The 18,519-nt window shown below is 40.2% G+C and overlaps 1 protein-coding gene across 1 annotated transcript; it reads left to right on the plus strand.

The window, feature by feature from the left end:
* Positions 1-4,755: 4,755 nt before the first annotated feature.
* On the plus strand, positions 4,756-5,199 carry LOC131904456 (large ribosomal subunit protein eL34-like; the record flags this gene model as incomplete). Its single annotated transcript, XM_059255601.1, has 1 exon — positions 4,756-5,199. A coding segment is annotated over one exon (402 nt), but the record flags the coding sequence as incomplete, so codon positions are not given.
* Positions 5,200-18,519: the final 13,320 nt, after the last annotated feature.

Consider the following 18,519-nt stretch of genomic DNA (forward strand, 5'->3'; position numbering starts at 1 on the left):
TAGAATAAGCCATCTTTTATTCCTTTGAGATGAGAGATGTTTCTTTGGATGACAGTTCTTGGTGGCTCAGTGTGGGGCCCCAAGGACAACCTACTTTTCGCCTCAGAACCAACTGGACTGCTGGCAGGTGCAGCACAGGGCTCCTTTGCTCCTCCTTAGGTGCCACCTCCCAGCATTGCATCCTCAGGCAAAATCTATGAGTTATTTCTTGGGGCTTGGACCTCCCTGATTCCTCTGGAAAATAGTTTACTCACTTTTGATTTCCTTAATCTCAAAAGCTAGCTTTGGTTTCAATAAATTTTTTTTTCTGTATTTTTCAATTTTTATTTTCTTAATTTTCACTCTGGCCTGTATTATTTTACTCTTCTGCTTGTTTTGTGGCTTTTTGTTTTTCTTTTTTTATTTCCTAAAATCAAAACACTGGTAATTGATTTGATTTAATTTTAATTTCTTAAGGTTTATTTTTACCATTTTTATGAAACTAATATATAAAATTTCATATATGTGTACTGTATTTATATCATTTCTCTCTTCCCTCTCCTCTCCTCTCACAAATGCTGCCCCTACTCCCTCTTAAGTTCATGATTTCTTTTTCTTTGATTATTTTTACACACACACACACACACACACACACACACACACACACACACACACACACACAAAGAGACACATAAATACGAACTGATGAGTTCTTTTAGTCTTGCTTGTATGTAAATGTTTCTAGGGCTGACACCCTCTCTTGGCAGTTGTTAACTGCTCGTAACTCTTCATCTAGGGATGGAGACCCATGAGATTTCCCCAACCACATTGTCGTGTTGATTGGTGCTGTCATTGCTCAAGTCTTGTTCAAGCAGTTCTCGTTTCCTCCAGTCTCACTTCTGTTCTGTCGTTTCCACAACTTTACCTTTCATGGCGACTGTAAGCAGCACCATGCACAGTTACTCTTGGTTAGATGACTACCTTTGAAGTGAACTGAAAAGGAGTTATCCATGAAATAGTAGGTATGACTAGTGCCATGTGTTCTTCTGTAAAGATCCGGATTCCTGCCTATTTTAATTTCCGTTTCTACCTGAAGGATTTCCTTTGATATGCTCTGTTGTATTGGTAATAAATTCTTCCTGGGCTGGGAGTGTCCAGTTGATAAATTCTTTCAGATTTTGTTGACCTGGAAAGTTTACTCCCTTGATTTTAAAAGATAAATTTACAGAATATAGAACTCATGCTCTAATTTCTGTCTTAATACATGTTCTGTGAGTACTTGGAAAGAACATCTACCCTGCTGGATTTTGACAGAGCAGTCTGTAAACATAGATTAGATTAATTTGGTTGATAATGTCTGGTTATTCTTTTCATTGTGGAACAAAGAATATTGAGAACTCTATAATTGTGGATTTGCCCTTTCTTTCTTTCTTTTTAATTTTAGCTTGGCTGTCATGCAGCTCTGTTGCCTAGATACACACTATTTGGGACTGCAAAGTCTCTAGGTGGATTGACCCTTTTATCCTGATGTAATATCACTCTCTCTGCCTGGTAATTTTCTGTGTTCTGAAGTCTGTGCAATATTAATGGATCCATTCCTGCATTTCTTTTGAGCTCATGTTGCATTGCTTTTCCTGTTTCATTCCTTCACCTTCAGTCTATCTACATCATGATCGTTGAGGAGACTCTTTTGTAGACAGCATCTAGCTGAGTCATAGTGCTTTCACTCTACCAGCATCAACTTTCAGTGGCATGTAATCATTGAAAAGTTAGATTAATCTTGTCACCTTACTTCAGATTAGTTTTATCATCTTCTTATTGTCACTGTCTCTGCTTTTCCTGACTCTTATTTCTTCATACTTCTTTGAGTCATGTGAACATTTTTTCTAGAAGAGTATTTATCTATGGTATTTATGAGCATGTCCCTTTGCAAAGTGATGTCAGTGATTTTTCTGGCTAGTGCATTATATAACCGTAACATAAAAGCCTACTTGTACTACCATTTCACTTAAGTGAAACAAGGAAACCTTATTTCTGTTTATGTCCCTCCTCCTTACAATATACTTCCCGTAAGTATTTCCTGTTCACAGTGAAGTCTTACAATGTTTGCTTATACCACCATGCATCCTTTAGAGAACTCAAGAAGCCTTTCGCACAGGGAGTTTACAGTCTGGCTGTCTTTTTCTTTCTCTTTGCATCTATCACTTTTAGTTTTTTACTTATTAGGTTCATTTATTTTCTTAAGTCTACAAGCGTTTGTTTGATGTCAAATAAAGGGAATTAGAAACTACAACTTTTTAAAATAAAATTTTGGCCTAATTCTTTCTCATGGTGCTCTCCTACTCTAATGGTAGGGGTGGTAGATGTTTTGTTATAGCTCTGAGTCCTTTAGGCTTTGGTCAGTTTAGTTTTGTTTACTTTTTTCCTGTTGTTTAGATACGGTGTTTTCTGTTTTGCTATGTTGCTGTGTATTGATTCTTTCCTCTCTACTGTGCAGTTGAAATTATTGATCAAGGGATATCATTTTCTCAGTACTTGTAAACAGGGACAGAATGGGCATAATGATGCTTGTTCTTTCCTATGATGTTTAACAATTGTCGAATACATAGTTCAACCAGGACTAGAATTATAGCCATTCCAGTGATACTTATATCCTTTTCAGAGTCCAGATTTTCCCAAGTACTCTACCCAATGAGCTATGAACCAAGGAAGTTTTCTCACTCATGGGAACAGGCATCATTCCCACCTCTGTGGGATGCTGGGTACTATTTTCTAATTCATTCTGTTGGTTCTTTCCAGCCTCAAATTTGTTTCTTCAGTTATGCTGGGTGATCAAAGCTATGTTGACTATTTGAGAAAACTCAAGACCATTAGAATTTTCTCATGTTATAACTCCAGAGTTTGCCTCCACTCTGTCTTCTAAACTTCAGCTGTTCATTTTCCCACTGAGTTCTCCACTACCTCTGTTTAGCACCAGAAATCTTCATCTCTAGCTGCTGTTCCTCTCCCTTTGCTAAAGTCTGCCAGCTGGTTCAAGTTGTCAGCTTGGGTGCTGCTAGGACTTAGCTCATGTGTTCTGCCAAAGATTATTACAACTTAGGACCCAATACCCAGTGAACTGGGAACTATAGTTTCATAAATATTGTCTTCTTAAAGTTATTTCTGGCAGGATATAATATGTAGACTCTATTACTTCATTTTGATAGAATATTGCATTTTTTTCTTTTTAAGTTTTAACTTATCAGAACTAATTATTCTTTGACACTGCGACCATTACTAACTTTTGACCAAATGGCTATGGTAAGCTAGATATTCCCCTAAGTATTTAGCAATGAAAGAGAACTTTGAAAAAAAACTAACATATCACTTTGACTTTTAATTACATTTACTTTTCTACAGTAAAAGATTTCCAGAAATCATTAATCTGCCCAATATAAAACAAATTAAGGACAAAATAGGATATTAAATTTGTTTTTTTTTCTGATTTTCAGTCCAATATACAATATACTTTCTACCAAGGTACATTAATATGAACTCTAAATCTACTTTATTTCAAGTCTTGTACACATCTTGCCCAAAATCTCAACAATAGAAGACTGTCTTAGAAGACTCTGTCTTAGTCAGTGTTCTATTTTTGCAGAGACACCATGGCCAAGGCAACTCCTGTAAAGGAAATCATTTAATGGGGGACTGCGTATAGCTTCAGAGGTTTAGTCCTTTATTGTTATGGTAGGGGCATGGCAACATGCAGACACACATGGTACTGGAGATGTGGCTGACAATTCTGCATACAGATGGGCAGGCAGCAGGAAGAAATAGAGCCATTGGCCTGGCTTGGGCTTTTGAAACCTCAAAGCCCACCTCCAGTGACACACTTCCTCCAACAACTCCTAATAGTGCCACTCCCTGGTAATCAACTATTCAAATCTATGAGTCTATGGGGGCCATTCTTATTCAAATAATCACATAAGTCCAATCCACTGCTTATTCTGCTGCTGATTTATATGTGTATATTGACCTCAACTTTACCTGTAAGGAAACAACTGACCCAAATTAAAGGAAATGAATATAGTGGGCTGGGCTTTCAACCCATGCTTATTTCCACAGCATGCTATTATCGCCCCTGTCGTGCCCTGTGACCTTTGTTTTATTTACTTTAGTATAGTGTATGCATCCTGAGGGCATACATTGTTTGACAGAGCATGAAGAACACAATAAGGGTTCTGTTCCTCAAAAGCACAATGGTAACAAAAGCCATAGTTTTAAAAATATTCACTTCTGCTTTGAAAATTGGAACATTATATGATATATTGGTTAAACTGTGTGAAAGCACACAGTGTGTTAGTGGCGGGACTTAGAACCAAAGTCCTCAGATACCTAGTATATCTTCTTTAAACTGAGTTGTCAGCTTTTTACTTTATATTCATTAACAAAAGAAATGGAGCATTTGGCAGTCAGTTCTCTTTGACAAGGGGATTAGATGAGAATTAGCTGAGGGAAAAATAAACAAGGACAATAGCTTTTAAAGAAAAATGACTCTCATTGGAGCCAAAGAAGATGTTGATCCAGAGATCAATCAACAACCAGAGAAGATGGAATGGAACAAGCCTAATCCTTAGTGGAGTCAAAGTGTTCTTGTAATTTCATTTATTAATTCTGCTACTTTTTCTAGTGGAATTGTCTTAGAGGACAACACCTTATACTAGAAGACTTGTGTCTTGTGTCATTAAAAGTAGGACAAAGTCTAAATATTGGAAATAAGTTCTATTGAAATAAAAACTTATTTTGCGCCTCTTCCGGGGACGGTGCTTAGAGGCACTCAGAGTGGTCCAGTGCTTGACATACTGTCGTAGGCTTTCCTACAGCACAGCCTCTAACAAAACTAGGCTGTCTCGAACCCCTGGCAACAGGATTGTTTACCTTTATACCAAGAAGGTTAGAAAAGCACCTAAATCTGCATGGAGTGTGTACCCAGGCAGGCTTCGAGGGGTTCGTGCTGTGAGACCGAAAGTCCTTATGAGGTTGTCTAAGACAAAGAAGCATGTCAGCAGGGCCTACAGTGGGTCCGTGTGTGCCAAGTGTGTCCATGACAGGATCAAGCGGGCTTTCCTTATTGAGGAGCAGAAAATTGTTGTGAAGGTGTTGAAGGCACAAGCACAGAGTCAGAAAGCCAAATAAATATGCAGCTTTTTTTAAATAATAAAGGTCAAGGCTTGGTCTGTGACAAAAAAAAAAAAAAGAACTTATTTTGCCTCAACATGGTGTATAGATGTCTATTCCAATTGCATTTTCTTGAAGCAGAACTGACTTGACTTTAATCTTTTATACCTCAGGGATTCCTCCAACCAGTCGAGGCCAATGTGTGCTAGCTGCCACACACCACAGCATCTAACACAGAGACAAGAAACAAATTACCTCTTTGCCCACAACAAGTCTCTCATAAAATGTGCAGTGGTCCTTTTGCAGCCGTCAGGGACACACTTCTTACAAAGAAGGTTCCTTGCTGCATAAAAACTTAAAATCAAACTGGAAAGCATAAAACTTAGGAAATGTCATTAGGCAATAACATTTTACAAATCAATGGTGCTGGAAATAAAAAGCAGGAGATCATGTATCACCCACAGTTTGTAAGTTAGAACATGCTAAACACTCCAGGCTTTTGAGACACACAGCATCAGGTTTATTTGATTTTTCAAGATGTGAACATTTTGTCCTATGAAAATTCAAGGATGGAATTTTGTGGAAAAATCATTCTATTTTGCTTTACTGGTACAACCTCAATTTTATAGATAATTTTTTTTTTTGTGTGTGTGTGTGTGTATGTGTGTGTGTGTGTGTGTGTGTGTGTGTGTGTGTGTGTGTGTGTTTTCACCCCTAAGGAGCTGAAAATGGAAGTCATGACCTTGTGTGCATCAGGCACATACTCCTCAAATCACACACTTTTAGACTTTAAAGTGCCTCTTTACAATCTGAAGAGATACATGTCTCTCAACCTGACTATTAAGCTATTGAAACAATTGAGCCCCAAAATGGGAATTTCTCTAGGAATGTCATGCTGGGAGAAGGAAAAGGTGCCAGCTTGGAGGCATTGGGGTGTAAATCTCTGGAAAGAGATTTCACACAGTTCTAACAACTTGTCAGACCACTTAGCAGGATGAGACTGAAACCCAACCAAGGATGGGTCACTGGATCTCTTTGCCCCTCTTCCCCATATGGCCACATTGAATAATCTCTAGTCTTTGCTTTCTACTTTTAATTTGGTTCTTTTACTTGGCTTATTGAGGATGGGTATTTGGTCCTAACTTGGGACATAGGTTGTGCCCCAAGTTTGATACTTCCAGATCACGAGGTAACAGAGTTATATCCACTTCCGGGCTCTACCTCCCCTTTGCAAATGCGCCTTTCTGCTTGCCTGTCTAGAGAACTATGTTTCTTTGCCTTTGCTGCGTTCCCATTTCCTCAGAACTGCAACATTCCTTCCTAGAGGAAAGAGGGAGGCTCCCAGGGGAGGCTTACAATTGATCAAGGCTCATCCTCAAGGTGATGTGTACAGTAACTACTGCGGGAGAGCTCTGCACTCAGCCACCACACCTGCACTGTGCCTGGAGCTTCAGCGATGCGGCTTTCAGGACTGGTCTGTCATGAGAGGTGGGCTTTTCCATGGTGCAGCTGCCTCTGGTTCATCCACGTTCCTGAGAGTCACCTCAATAAACACATTGATTTACTAAGATAGACGTAGGTGACATCATTTCTTTAGTTTGCAGTCAGTGCCCTATTTGGAAATGTTTGTTGGCCTCTCTCCAGGAAGAGTCTCATAGACCCCTTAACTGAAGTCTTCCTTTAAAACCAGTGGGAGCATTACATATAGGCATGTGTGGGGAGCAAGAATAAAGAAAAAATACAATAAAAATAAATTAATGATAATGAAACAAGTAAGAGCAAAGCCTTTTACTTTTTGCTACTTTTTACTTTGAATCTGAAGAGAGAGAAAGCATCTTTTGATTTTGAAAGCTCGGACAAAATGGTTAAATACTGCTACAAGCGGCTCCATGTCCGCTGGTTCCTCTACTCCAGAGTACACAGACTGTCTTGGCATGACCCGACACATTCCAAGGAGAACCCCTTGTGCCTCCCTTTGGCTATCAGATATCAAAGGTCCCCAGAATTAGAACTTCCTTGCTGGGAGACAGGAATGCCAGAGGAGTCTTGTCTCCCAGGGTGAGGCATCACACAATTCTGACAGTTTGGCAAAACATTTTGGAGGTGAGGTTGTATCCCCAACAATAGTGGTGTGTCAGTAGTGTCTGGGACCACACCTTAACAAAGAGGCTGAGCTGTTCATACCTCTTGCTCTTTATTTAAACCTTTTAAGCATCACATCAGGATCCAGAAGACAGACTTAAGAATCATTGGACCTCTTTATTTGTCCCTCTTCCCACCATGGCACCATTGAATGAACTTCCTCTCTTTCTATGACTTCAGCTGGCCTATTGAGGACTTTGGCTAAGCCTAGCTTGTTAGGGCTGCTAGTGACCAGGATTTGGTTCTAACACCACCAAACAGCAATAGGAAAAGCCTGGGAGCCCAGAAGGGACATACTGGAGGAAAACAAAATGTCACAGGTCCTGTATCTACTTTGACAGACTTTGAAAGAAATGAAGTGTTAACAAAAATGAGATTTAAAAAACAAAACATATGCTGGTCTTGTGAGGGTTTAGAGTTTGTGTTTACTCCAAAATGTCTAGCTGGATGATGTCTGAGAGAACCAGGACAGTGTCTTTTAATAAAAGAGGGAATAAACAGCAGAAGGTGGGGGGAGAAGAGAGGGATGGGAGGGAAGAGAAGAGAGAAAGCAGGGGGAAGAGGGGTCAAGAGGAGATGAAAGGCCCCCTTTAGAACCATGTTCCCAGGGAAATGTCTGTTAGGCATCCTAGCAGCAGAGCAGATGCAGCCCTCTGGGCACACCCACTTGAGCTGACTGGCCCCAGGGACAGGCTCCTGTCTGCAGCCAGAGCAGTTTTAAGGCTCTTTGTTTTACTCCTGCTGTTTTTTCACATTAACTAGAATTCCAGCCTTTAGAGACTCAGCAAGAGGAAGCTACCAATCTCTCCCCTGTTAATAGGAGTTCACACTTTGGTGAGTCAAGATTAGCAAAAGAAATGCTTTATGCAAATTAGACATAGGAAAACCCAGTCTCATAGTTTAGATTTGAAGTGTCTACAGGAAACATTTTCTCAGCCAGTGTCATTACAGAGGTGAGTTTAAAGAGTAAACCCACCCTTCCTGTAAGGGTCACAGAACATTTGAATTTTCTTGTTACTCACCTAAATAACAAATGTTAGTTTTAGAATGTTAAATCAAGCTTTCTGGCTGTTTATTTTACATATAATTACTTTGTTTACACATATATTAGTTTCCTGAAGTTATTTTGAACAAGCCCTATTAAATATAAGACAAGTTTAAGAAGCATGTATAGGGCACAAATTACTGACAATGATAAAAATAGAATGTCTTGGGGCTGGAGAGACAGTTCAGTGGTTAAAAACACTGGCTGCTCTTGTAGAGGGTTTAGGTTCTGTTCCTAGCACCTACACAGCAGCTGACAACCATCTCTAACAGCAGTTTCCAGAGCATCCGGTGCCCTCTCTGGCATCCTTGGGCATTAGGCATGTACATAATGCACATACATACGTGCAGGCAAATAGTCATACAAATAAAAAGAAGTAAGTTTTGTGTTTTTTTGAGACAGAGTTTCTCTGTAGCTTTGCACCTTTCCTGGGACTCACTCTGTAGCCCAAGCTGGCCTCACACTCACAGAGATCCCCCTGCCTCTGCCTCCCAAGTACTAGGATTAAAGGTGTGTGCCACCACCACCCGGCTCAAAATAAGTTCTTTTTAAAAGCAAGACATCTTAATAAATCATGAATATGATTTTTAGAGATTGTAAAAAATAAAATGCATATGAAAAGTCTGTCCTGGAGAATCTGAGAATTGTATGCAGCTGCTCTTGTTGACAATAGTAATACCTATGCATAAATATATGGAAATTATAAAATCTATGTCTTACCTGATACAGTTCTAAAGCTTTTTGCCCTTGTTTTCTTTAACACTTAAAGTGACAATAATTTGGAAGTACAAAAGAAAATCTAAAACCGTAACTTTGTTTTCTAATCCCAGAAAGCAACCAAGATCAGTTAAGTTACTGCTTTCTCACAGAGCACCTCGTGCTCACTTCTTGTCCTCAAGTGATTCCATTAGGAATTGCTGTGGCATTCACTTCCAGATGCTTACTAGGATTTCTGGAACACTCTAGGTACCCACATCTTTTTAAAGTAGCTAAGGTATAGTTATGAAAGAATATTTTTCTTATATAAACTCAAAGTATTAAAAATAGAAGTTGATTTTTATATATCCTTATAAGTTGCGTAGTTAATGCTTAATAATTTTTGTGAAAAAGTAAATTAATGTGATGGAGAAGGACCACTGAGATTTTCAGGTTTTTCTCCTTGTCTCAATAGCAAGCAATTTTGTTTTTCATTTATGTTTTGAGCTCAAGGTATAATGATAAAAGTCTTGGCTTAACAATAAAGTTTTTGAATTAAAAAATATATAGATATACACATTTGTATTTGTATAACCTGTGTGTATACACATGTGTAACTTAGAACAATAGCTGCCATTGGACATGGTAGACATGTGTTGTGGCATGGATGCCGAGTGTCTCATGGAGGCCCACGTATTAATAGTTTCATTAGAGAGTGATATATTGTATAATATTTTGTTTATGTTTTGACAAATAAAGCTTTCCTGCAGATTAGAGGGTGGAGCTAGCCACTAGAGACTTCTTACCTCTATGAAACCTCAGACCAATGGGTACCCTGTCTCTATGATTCCTCGGACTGAATGGGTAGTCAAGATCCTGTCTCCACTCACCTTATAGTCCTGTCTCCACCTCCCGATTGTGTTACAATTAAAGGCATGAGCCTCCCAAGTGCTGGGGTCAAAGGTGTGAAGCGCCACTGCCCAGCTCTTTTCTCTTTTAGACTGGTTCAATCTCATGTATCCCAGGGGTGCTTGCTTCTTCTTCCCAAGTGCTAGAATTAAAGGTGTGTGCCACCACTGCCTGACCTCTGTGGCTAACTAGTGGGTAGCTCTGCCCTCTGATCTCCAGGCAAGCTTTATTTGTCAGAACACAAACAAAATATCATACAGTGGTGTTATTGGGAAATAGAGATTTTAGAAGATGGGCCCTTGTGAGAGGACCCCAGGTCACAGAAGATGGACACTTGAAGCTGGTTGTGGGACCCCAGTCCCTTGATTATGCTGTTATACTTTTGTTATGAGTGAGCAGTTTGCACTGCTGTGAACTCCCTGTCCTTGCCATTCAGTAGACCCACCAAGGACCGAATCTATGCCCTCCAGTCCTGGACTAGAACCATCTATCCACAAGCAAGATAAGTGTCTTCCCTATGGAATATAATTATCTCAAGTATTTTGTTATAATGATGGGAAGCTGACTCACACAATGGGATGACATAGCTACATCTGATGGCTCAAAGGAACACTAGGGAAAGAAACAAACGGTTCTCCAAGTTTCTCTATGGACCAATGAAAATATCTAGTACACAGAGTGGGGGAAATGCTTGAAAATTACCTATCTGATGAGAAATTAAGTTTCAGAATAGATCACTAATTTGAGGTTGGACAATAGACTCTAATAAATATTTGTCCAAAAAAAATAAAGAGATGTTAGATCAGACTGTAAAATGTTCTTCATAGGCTTGTGGGTTTAAGCACTTCATCCCTGGCTGATGGCTCTGCCTTGGGAAGCTGGAGAACCTTTAGAAGTTATGGAGTAGCTAAGGAAATCCTTCTTCCAGGCCTAGGTGCTCTGCCTCCTGAACACAGCCATGTCAGCAGCTACCCCACAAGGAAGTAAAATGTAGGCAAGTTCAACTTGCTGCAGGAAGAAGAAAGTGTTAATGGTAGAAGCAATGGGTGAGAAAAAGAACCAACTAGAAATGGTGGGAAGAGTTGGTGGAGAACACTAGTCTCTGTCCAGTATGTAGGGTTTTGTCTCTCATCTGCAAAAAGGAGCATGTGTAAATTTCACCAGTAGCTTTAAGAGTAGATAGGTGTGATAGTTGAATGAGAATGGCCCCCACAGTCCCATAGGTTCAAATACTTGGTCACCAGGCAGTGGCACGATTTTAAAGGATTAGGAGGTGTGGCCTTGTTGGAGAATGTGTGTCACTGGGGGTGGGATTTGAGGTTTCAGAGGCCCAAGGCTGGCCCAGTGGCTCTCTCTGTCTTCCTGCTGCCTATGGCTCTGGATGTAGAAAATCTGCTACTAATCCAGCATGCCTTACCCAATGTCTGCCTGTATGCTGCCATGTTCCCTGCCATGATGGTAATAGACTATACTGTAAGCAAGCACCCAACTAAATGTCCTTTATAAGAGTTGTCTAAGCCATGGTGTCTCTTAACAGCAAAGAATACTGACTAAGACAATAAGGTACTCCTAAGGCAAGAAGATGAGTTGCAAGGTATAAGCAGTCTCCATACCATAGTAAGGAGATCTGGAAAGATTTCAGACACAGAAAATATGGTAAGGCATATATATATATATATTATATATATATAAAATCAACATTACATAGAGGGGAGAGAGAAAGAAAGATGGGTGACATTTTGAAATTCACAAAACATTTCAAAATATAGAATCACAGGTAGTTATAAATCAAAATACATATTTCTTTCTATTCTTTCAACAATTTTCCCCAAGTCAACTTCCTTCAAAACATTAGAATGAGATCAATCAGGAAATTGAGGTTGATACAGTAAAGAACAGTTTCATCAGGCAATGGTTCCATTTCATGAGCTTCAGTGTCCACATAATAAGCGTGGCTACTTTGTGGCTCAGGTCTAATAAGTTCACCTTGACATTGTTTTACAGGGTATTGTAGTGGTAGATACAAGTTGCTATACATTTATCCAGATGCATAGGTCCCACACGACAAACAGAGAACCTTACCATGAACAGTAGACTCTGGGTGATTATAATGTGTCAGCTGTGACATGTTGGCCAATTGTAATAAGTAGACCATTCTGCTGTGGGAGGCTGTAGGAAGAGGATCTCATGTATGTATAGGAGCAGGTGGAATGTAGAACAGCTGTGTGTCTTCCTTTGAGCTTTGGTGTGAACCTAATTGCTTTTTAAAATACAGCTTATTAAAGCACTTTATAACCAAAATAAAAATTATTTTGGGGGATGATCTCAGAGACACCCCAGGAATACATTCATGTGCACATAGTCAATGGCATATACAAGGCCCAAAAGTCCCTGTACACACACACACACACACACACACACACACACACACACACACACAGATTCAGCATCCTCTGTGAACACATAGGTCATATGCCAAGTGTAGATTGTAAATGGGTTACCATTGCTTGTCTGTGTAGTTGGAAGTTTTCCTGTGTCCCTCCCGGTCCACAGCCACTCAGACCCAAGTAAACACACATAGGCTTATATTAATTAAAACTGCTCTGCCATTAGCTCAGGCTTACTACCACTTACTACACTTAAGCTCTGTCCACTTCTGTTAATCTATATGTCACCACATGTTCCATGGCTTTACCTGTGTTCCATTACATGCTGTTCCCTGGACAGTGGGCTGGTGTCTAATGATGGGTGATATCATTCTATATGCTGTGAAAGTGTGTTGCTCTGATTGCTTGATAAATAAAGCAGTTTGGCCAATGACAAGGCAGAATAAGGTTAGGGAGGATATTCTAAAGAGAGAGAGAGAGGAAGGAAGAAGACAGAGCAGGGGAGACCCTGCCAGCCACCACCAGAAGAAGCAAAATGTAAAGGTACTGGTAAGCCACAAGCCACATGGCAAAATAGAGATTTATAGAAATGGGTTAATTTAAGATATAAGAACTAGATAACAAGAAGCCTGCCATGGCCATAGTTTAACGATAATATTAGCCTGTATATGTTTATTTGGGTCCGAGTGGTTGCAGGACTGGCAGGTGAGAGATTTGTCCTGATTGTAGGCCAAGTGGGACACAGGAAAACTTCAGCTACATGTCTGAATGTTAACAGCATACAGTCTCTGATCCTTTATGCACAGCCCTTACTTTGGTTGCTCAAGTAACTAAAGGTTTACCCTTAAAGGCCAAGCAAACAGTACTATTGTGGAGTCAGCAAGCCTACACGTGAGAGGCCAGTGGCTCCCTGGGTTTTTACAGAGTTGTTCTCCACAAGCCAAGGCACTAGAATTAGCTAGTTGGCTTTCAGACCTCACAAAAACCAGACAAAATTTACACCAATTAAAGTCTGATATTTAAGATATGTATCTGAATATGCAATGTCTTGTTACTGCTGGGTATTGAACCCAGGACTTTCCATACAGTAAATGGCATCCTACCATGGAAGTATATTGCTGACCTAGGCATCTATGTTAGAACAAAACATAAAAACAACTGTTCCCATCTGCATTGGCTCTGGGAATCAGGGATTGGTCTAGATGTTTTCTGTTAGTCAATGGAGTCTCCAAATGTCACATTCTATCAGGAGGGCCTCAACTTAAGCTTTGGTGTTTTATTATATTTAAAATGCCATTAGGTTCTTTTTTGTTGTGGGTGCAGTGATGTTTATTAATTTTATTAATAGTGTTCAAGAGAGTATGGCTCCCTATACCCCTCCTGTTTTTCTGGGGGTCTGGAATGGAAACTGTGAGGGGGATGCTCAGTGTTGGGGCCTGAGTTGGGACAGGGACTGCTCAGCAGCTGGGGGCCTCTCTCTTGCTCCCATGTACTTGCTGGGCTGGGTGGTCCAGTGCTTGTTAATTCTTGGAGGCTAAGTAGGCCATGAGGTCCACCACCCTGTTACTGTAGCTGTATCCATTGTCATACCAGAAAATGAGCTTTACAAAGTTGTCACTGAGAGCAATGACAGCCCTGGCATCAAAGGTGGAAGAGTGGATGTCACTGTTAAGGTCACAGGAGACAACATGGTCCTCAATGTAGCCCAGGATGCCTGCTTCACCACCTTGATGTCATCATACTTGGCAGCTTTCTCCAGGTGGCATGTCAGATCCATGACAGACACATTGGGGGGGTAGAAACACAGAAGGTCATACCAGTGAGCTTTCCGTTCAGCTCTGGGATGACCTTGCCCACAGTCTCCACAGCACCAGTGGATAAAGGGATGATGTTCTGGGCAGCTCCACGGCCATCACACCACAGCACCTCAGAGGGGGCATCCAGTCTTCTGGGTGGCACTGATGGCATGGACTGTGGTCATGAGTCCTTCTACAATGCCGAAGTTGTCATGGATGACCTTGGTTGAGGGGCCTAAGCAGTTGGTGGTGCAGGAAGCATTGCTGACAATCTTGAGTGAATTATTGTACTTCTCATGGATCACACCCATCACAAACATGGGGGCATCAACAGAAGGGGCAGAGATGATGACCCTTTTGTCCCCACCCCTCAATTGGGCCCAACCTTTTCCATGGTGGTAAAGACACCAATAGACTCTACAACACATTATGGACCAGTATTACCCCAATTGATGTTAGTGGGATCTTGCTCCTGGAAGAAGCTAATGGCCTTCCTGTTGATGACAAGCTTCCCATTCTCAACCTTGACTGTGCTGTTGAACTTGCCATGGGTAGAGTCATACTGGGACATGTATACCATGTAATTGAGGTCAATGAAGGGGTCGTTTCCACCTTGCCAAATACGAAGGCAGCCCTGGATACCAGGAATCCAATATGGCCAATCTGTTTACTCTGGCATTCACTATAGTGTCTCAGGAATGAGGCTGGCATGCATGAGAAGATGTGGCTGTCTCTGGAACAGGGAGGAGCAGAGAGCTGCCATTAGGTTCTTAAAATGACTGTTTTTATAAACTTCTTCAACTTTAAAATTAGTGTTTTCTTCACATTGAGGATATGGGCCAGGCTTAATTAAAACCTTTCTATTCTATGTAGGTGAAGTTATCACAGCTCAGCTGTCTTGGTTAGGAAAAGGCTCAGTTGAGCACAACAGGTTGAGGTAAAGAAACCTGAGTCTACCTGAGTCTGCCATGACTTTCTGGACAAACCTAGTCAGGCCACCTGAGAAGCCATGACCTTAGTTTCCATGTCTATCCAAGAGAGAGCAGTCCAGTGGCATTTTGTAGACCTGGGCTGTCAGGGTGCTCATCAGCTTTGTGAGATGGCCAGAGACACCCAACCTATAGTACTCACTTGAAAATTTGTTTTGCATGGATCCATTCTGCTTGACTTTATTTTAAATAAAATTATAGTCATCTCTATAAATATACAACCAATATTATAAGTCTTAAATCAATGATAATTGGAAGTGAATGTTTCTTTAAAAAAATCAATGCGAGTATATTACAGGCAGGTTACTTTATCTGACAAAGATTTTGGCATAAGATCTGATTCCTAATTATGGAAAAATAGGAATTATGAATGTTGTATATGTGTTAAGGTACTGTAGTATGGTGAAAACTTGCTTTATTATGAGGCATACAGAGTTTTCCCCACCAATTCCATAAGCTTTCAACAGCGTTTCACATGGCATGTTCTGGGGAGCATGAGTAGTCGTTACAGCATGTCCACTGCTAATGCCCTGCTGCCGGTCTGTGGCTCAAGTTAATGAGACAAAACAAGAGAATGACATGTTCCTTGAGGACAGACAGTGCCATTGCCACCACTCCAGTGCAGTATGATGCTATTTCTGAGCCAGTCACAAGAATTTAGTGAACTGAAGAAAAGAGAGTTGTGGACCTTTGCAGACAGTGAATTTAGTATTATAATGCAAAAGAGAGAAAGGTTCTTACAAAATACAGTGTTGAGTGGCTCTCAGTGGTGCACTGAGACGGTCTGTGACTGAGTTCATAGGCATTATGTGCCTGTCTGAAGTCTTTCACTTAAGAGAAAAGCTACTGTCTTTACTTCACAGTCTATTGGCCTAGCTGAGATGAGCCATGAGGGCAGTTTACAAACTAAATGGGAATAAGTTCCCATCTTACAATGCTCCCCTCCATTTACAAACAAAATCCGTTGGCTACTCAGTCTACCAGGACTCATTTCTGTCAGTTCTCAGACCACTTCAGGGGATAGGAAGAGCCCAGCTCCCTCCAGCAGATGCAGTGCTCAGCAGATCCCCATCAGAGGTGTCATGTACCTTGAGAAGGAAGCTGCTGTCTGCTTGGGACATCAACACAGAACGGTGTATTGACTTTCTTTGTCAGGAATCATCTTAAGGAACTCTTAATTCTTAATCTCTAAAGCTTGTGTGTGTGTGTGTGTGTGTGTGTGTGTGTACACAAGTGACTGAAGTTCCTAAGAGGCCAGAAGAGGATGCTGGGTCCCCTGGAGCTGTAGTTTCAGAGTTATGTGGATGCTGATAATGAACTGGAGTCCTCTGCACAAGGACACTTGGTTAACCACTGATCTCTCCAGTCCCAGATTATTATTTACCTTTTTGTTGTTGAGAAAGGATCTTGATGCATAGCCCAGACTTCCTTGGAATTCTCAACTCTGGTATCTCAGCTTCCTGATTGCTAGGATTACAGGTATAAGCCACCATGGCCTGTTTTTGTTTGTTTGTTTTTGTTTTTGTTTTATCTATCGTGATTTTAATAAGAGAATTTAAATTCTCTAATAAGCAAGGAAAGAACCTCTTGGGTGTCTGACAGGCAGGAAATGACAGAGTTAGGTCTTAGCTCCTACCTCATTAGAACACCTATTTAGTGCAATCCAAACATCTGCATTAGGTTTCCAAACACATTGAAGACTCTAAATCTATCTGCCACAAGCAACACAAACTGTACTTATGAGTTTTGGAAGAGCTGGGATCTCTTGGCAGCTCAAAGACCACAAGAAGATAGCTGGGAACATGGGGAAAATGTTTAGCTTTCACAGTGTGCTTTCACTAAAAAGAAACTCAAGATGCGAAGGACAAATGAGAGTCCTTCCACAATCTCCTTCCTGTGAATCCAGGTCTGGTCCTTCATGTGTTTGCATCACAGTGTAAGCATCCACCAATGTAATAAATGACAAAAAGCTCAGGTTATCAAAGGGATACAGTGTGTCCTCTCAGTAACAGTAACTTTAACTGAATTTTCTCTTTATAGTTTATTAATTTATTGTCAAAAATCAGTAAACATCCCTCCCATCTCATTGGTGTAATTTCAAAGGGACTTTTTAATCATCAAAGTTTCATCTTTTGACACGTGCAAATAATTTGCATAATTTCCAATTAGAATTGAATGTGTAATGTTTATGAATGTTTACAGAATTATAAATATTAGCATAATCATTCAACCTGTCAATCAAATTGGAAATGATTCTTCCATATGTAGAAGTTTAAAGAGACACCAACTTGAATGCAGAATAGTGATTATCAGAATTTGAACAAGATGGGGAAACAGAAGTCAGGTGGCAGGTACCAGAGCACAGCTAAGCAGAGTCAGTTCTCAAGTTCCACAGCCTAGGAAGAGGACTATAGCTGCTGATAACTTGTTGCATATATTGTGAAGAACTTGAAAGTCTGTAAACACAAAGAAATGATGAAGCAAAAACACCACTTACCATGATTTGACCACTGGTTGCTGTGTTCACATATTGAAATACCACACCAAACACTGCTAGTATTTATCATTAATATACAGGTAAAATATATAAAAATAAAATTTTAAGATATATAAAAGTAGTCATTCCCAAATGTATCAGTGAATATAACTAACAATAGGATGTTCAATCTGCCCTTAGCGATAAAAATGCACAGATAAAATATATTTTAAATATTATTAATAACTCATAGATGAAGAGGACAAAAAGCTGACCTCGTGACCGTCCAGGATATTCTATTGCAATAATTTAGGGTCATAATGTGTTATTTCCTATGTGAAAATGAGCCACAAATGGAATGGAGCCCTGGAAACAGCCAACACTGAATTGAGAGTTTTAAACCTTCACGTGGCTTATAGTGGACCCAAATTCTAGACAGAGAGCACATGTGATCTTATCTGCAGGAAAAAATCTTTCTTTGAACCCTAAACTTATTTGTATAAAATACACTTCTGGAATATTCTTTTAGATGTCAATAATAGTATACAAGAAGAAATTTTCTGCATAAAGTCCAGCAGTGAATATTTGCATAGTAGAGGTCTTAGACATCTCTAAGGACCCGAGATGCAGAGAGACCATGCTAACTATGTACAAAAAAGTGCAATGCTAGCTTCAAATGTCTGCAGAGAAAATAAAGTGATAAAGACAGATGCAGTAAGTCAAAAAAGAATCAAGTGGAATTTTTGTTCAGAAGACGTCAGTGGGGGACGTCAGCATCTGTCCAGTGCACAGTAACAGGGGCAGGGTTTCGTCTCCTCTGAAACAAATAACACATATAAGTTGTACTGCTCGGCTTTAGAGTAGAAAAGACACTCCTAAAGACAGGCAGTGAGCTGGAGGATGGGTGTGAATGGAGTCTCCGAACATAGAAAGGAAACCT

Source organism: Peromyscus eremicus, chromosome 2, assembly GCF_949786415.1.
Source record: "Peromyscus eremicus chromosome 2, PerEre_H2_v1, whole genome shotgun sequence".
Taxonomy (NCBI): Eukaryota; Metazoa; Chordata; class Mammalia; order Rodentia; family Cricetidae; genus Peromyscus; species Peromyscus eremicus.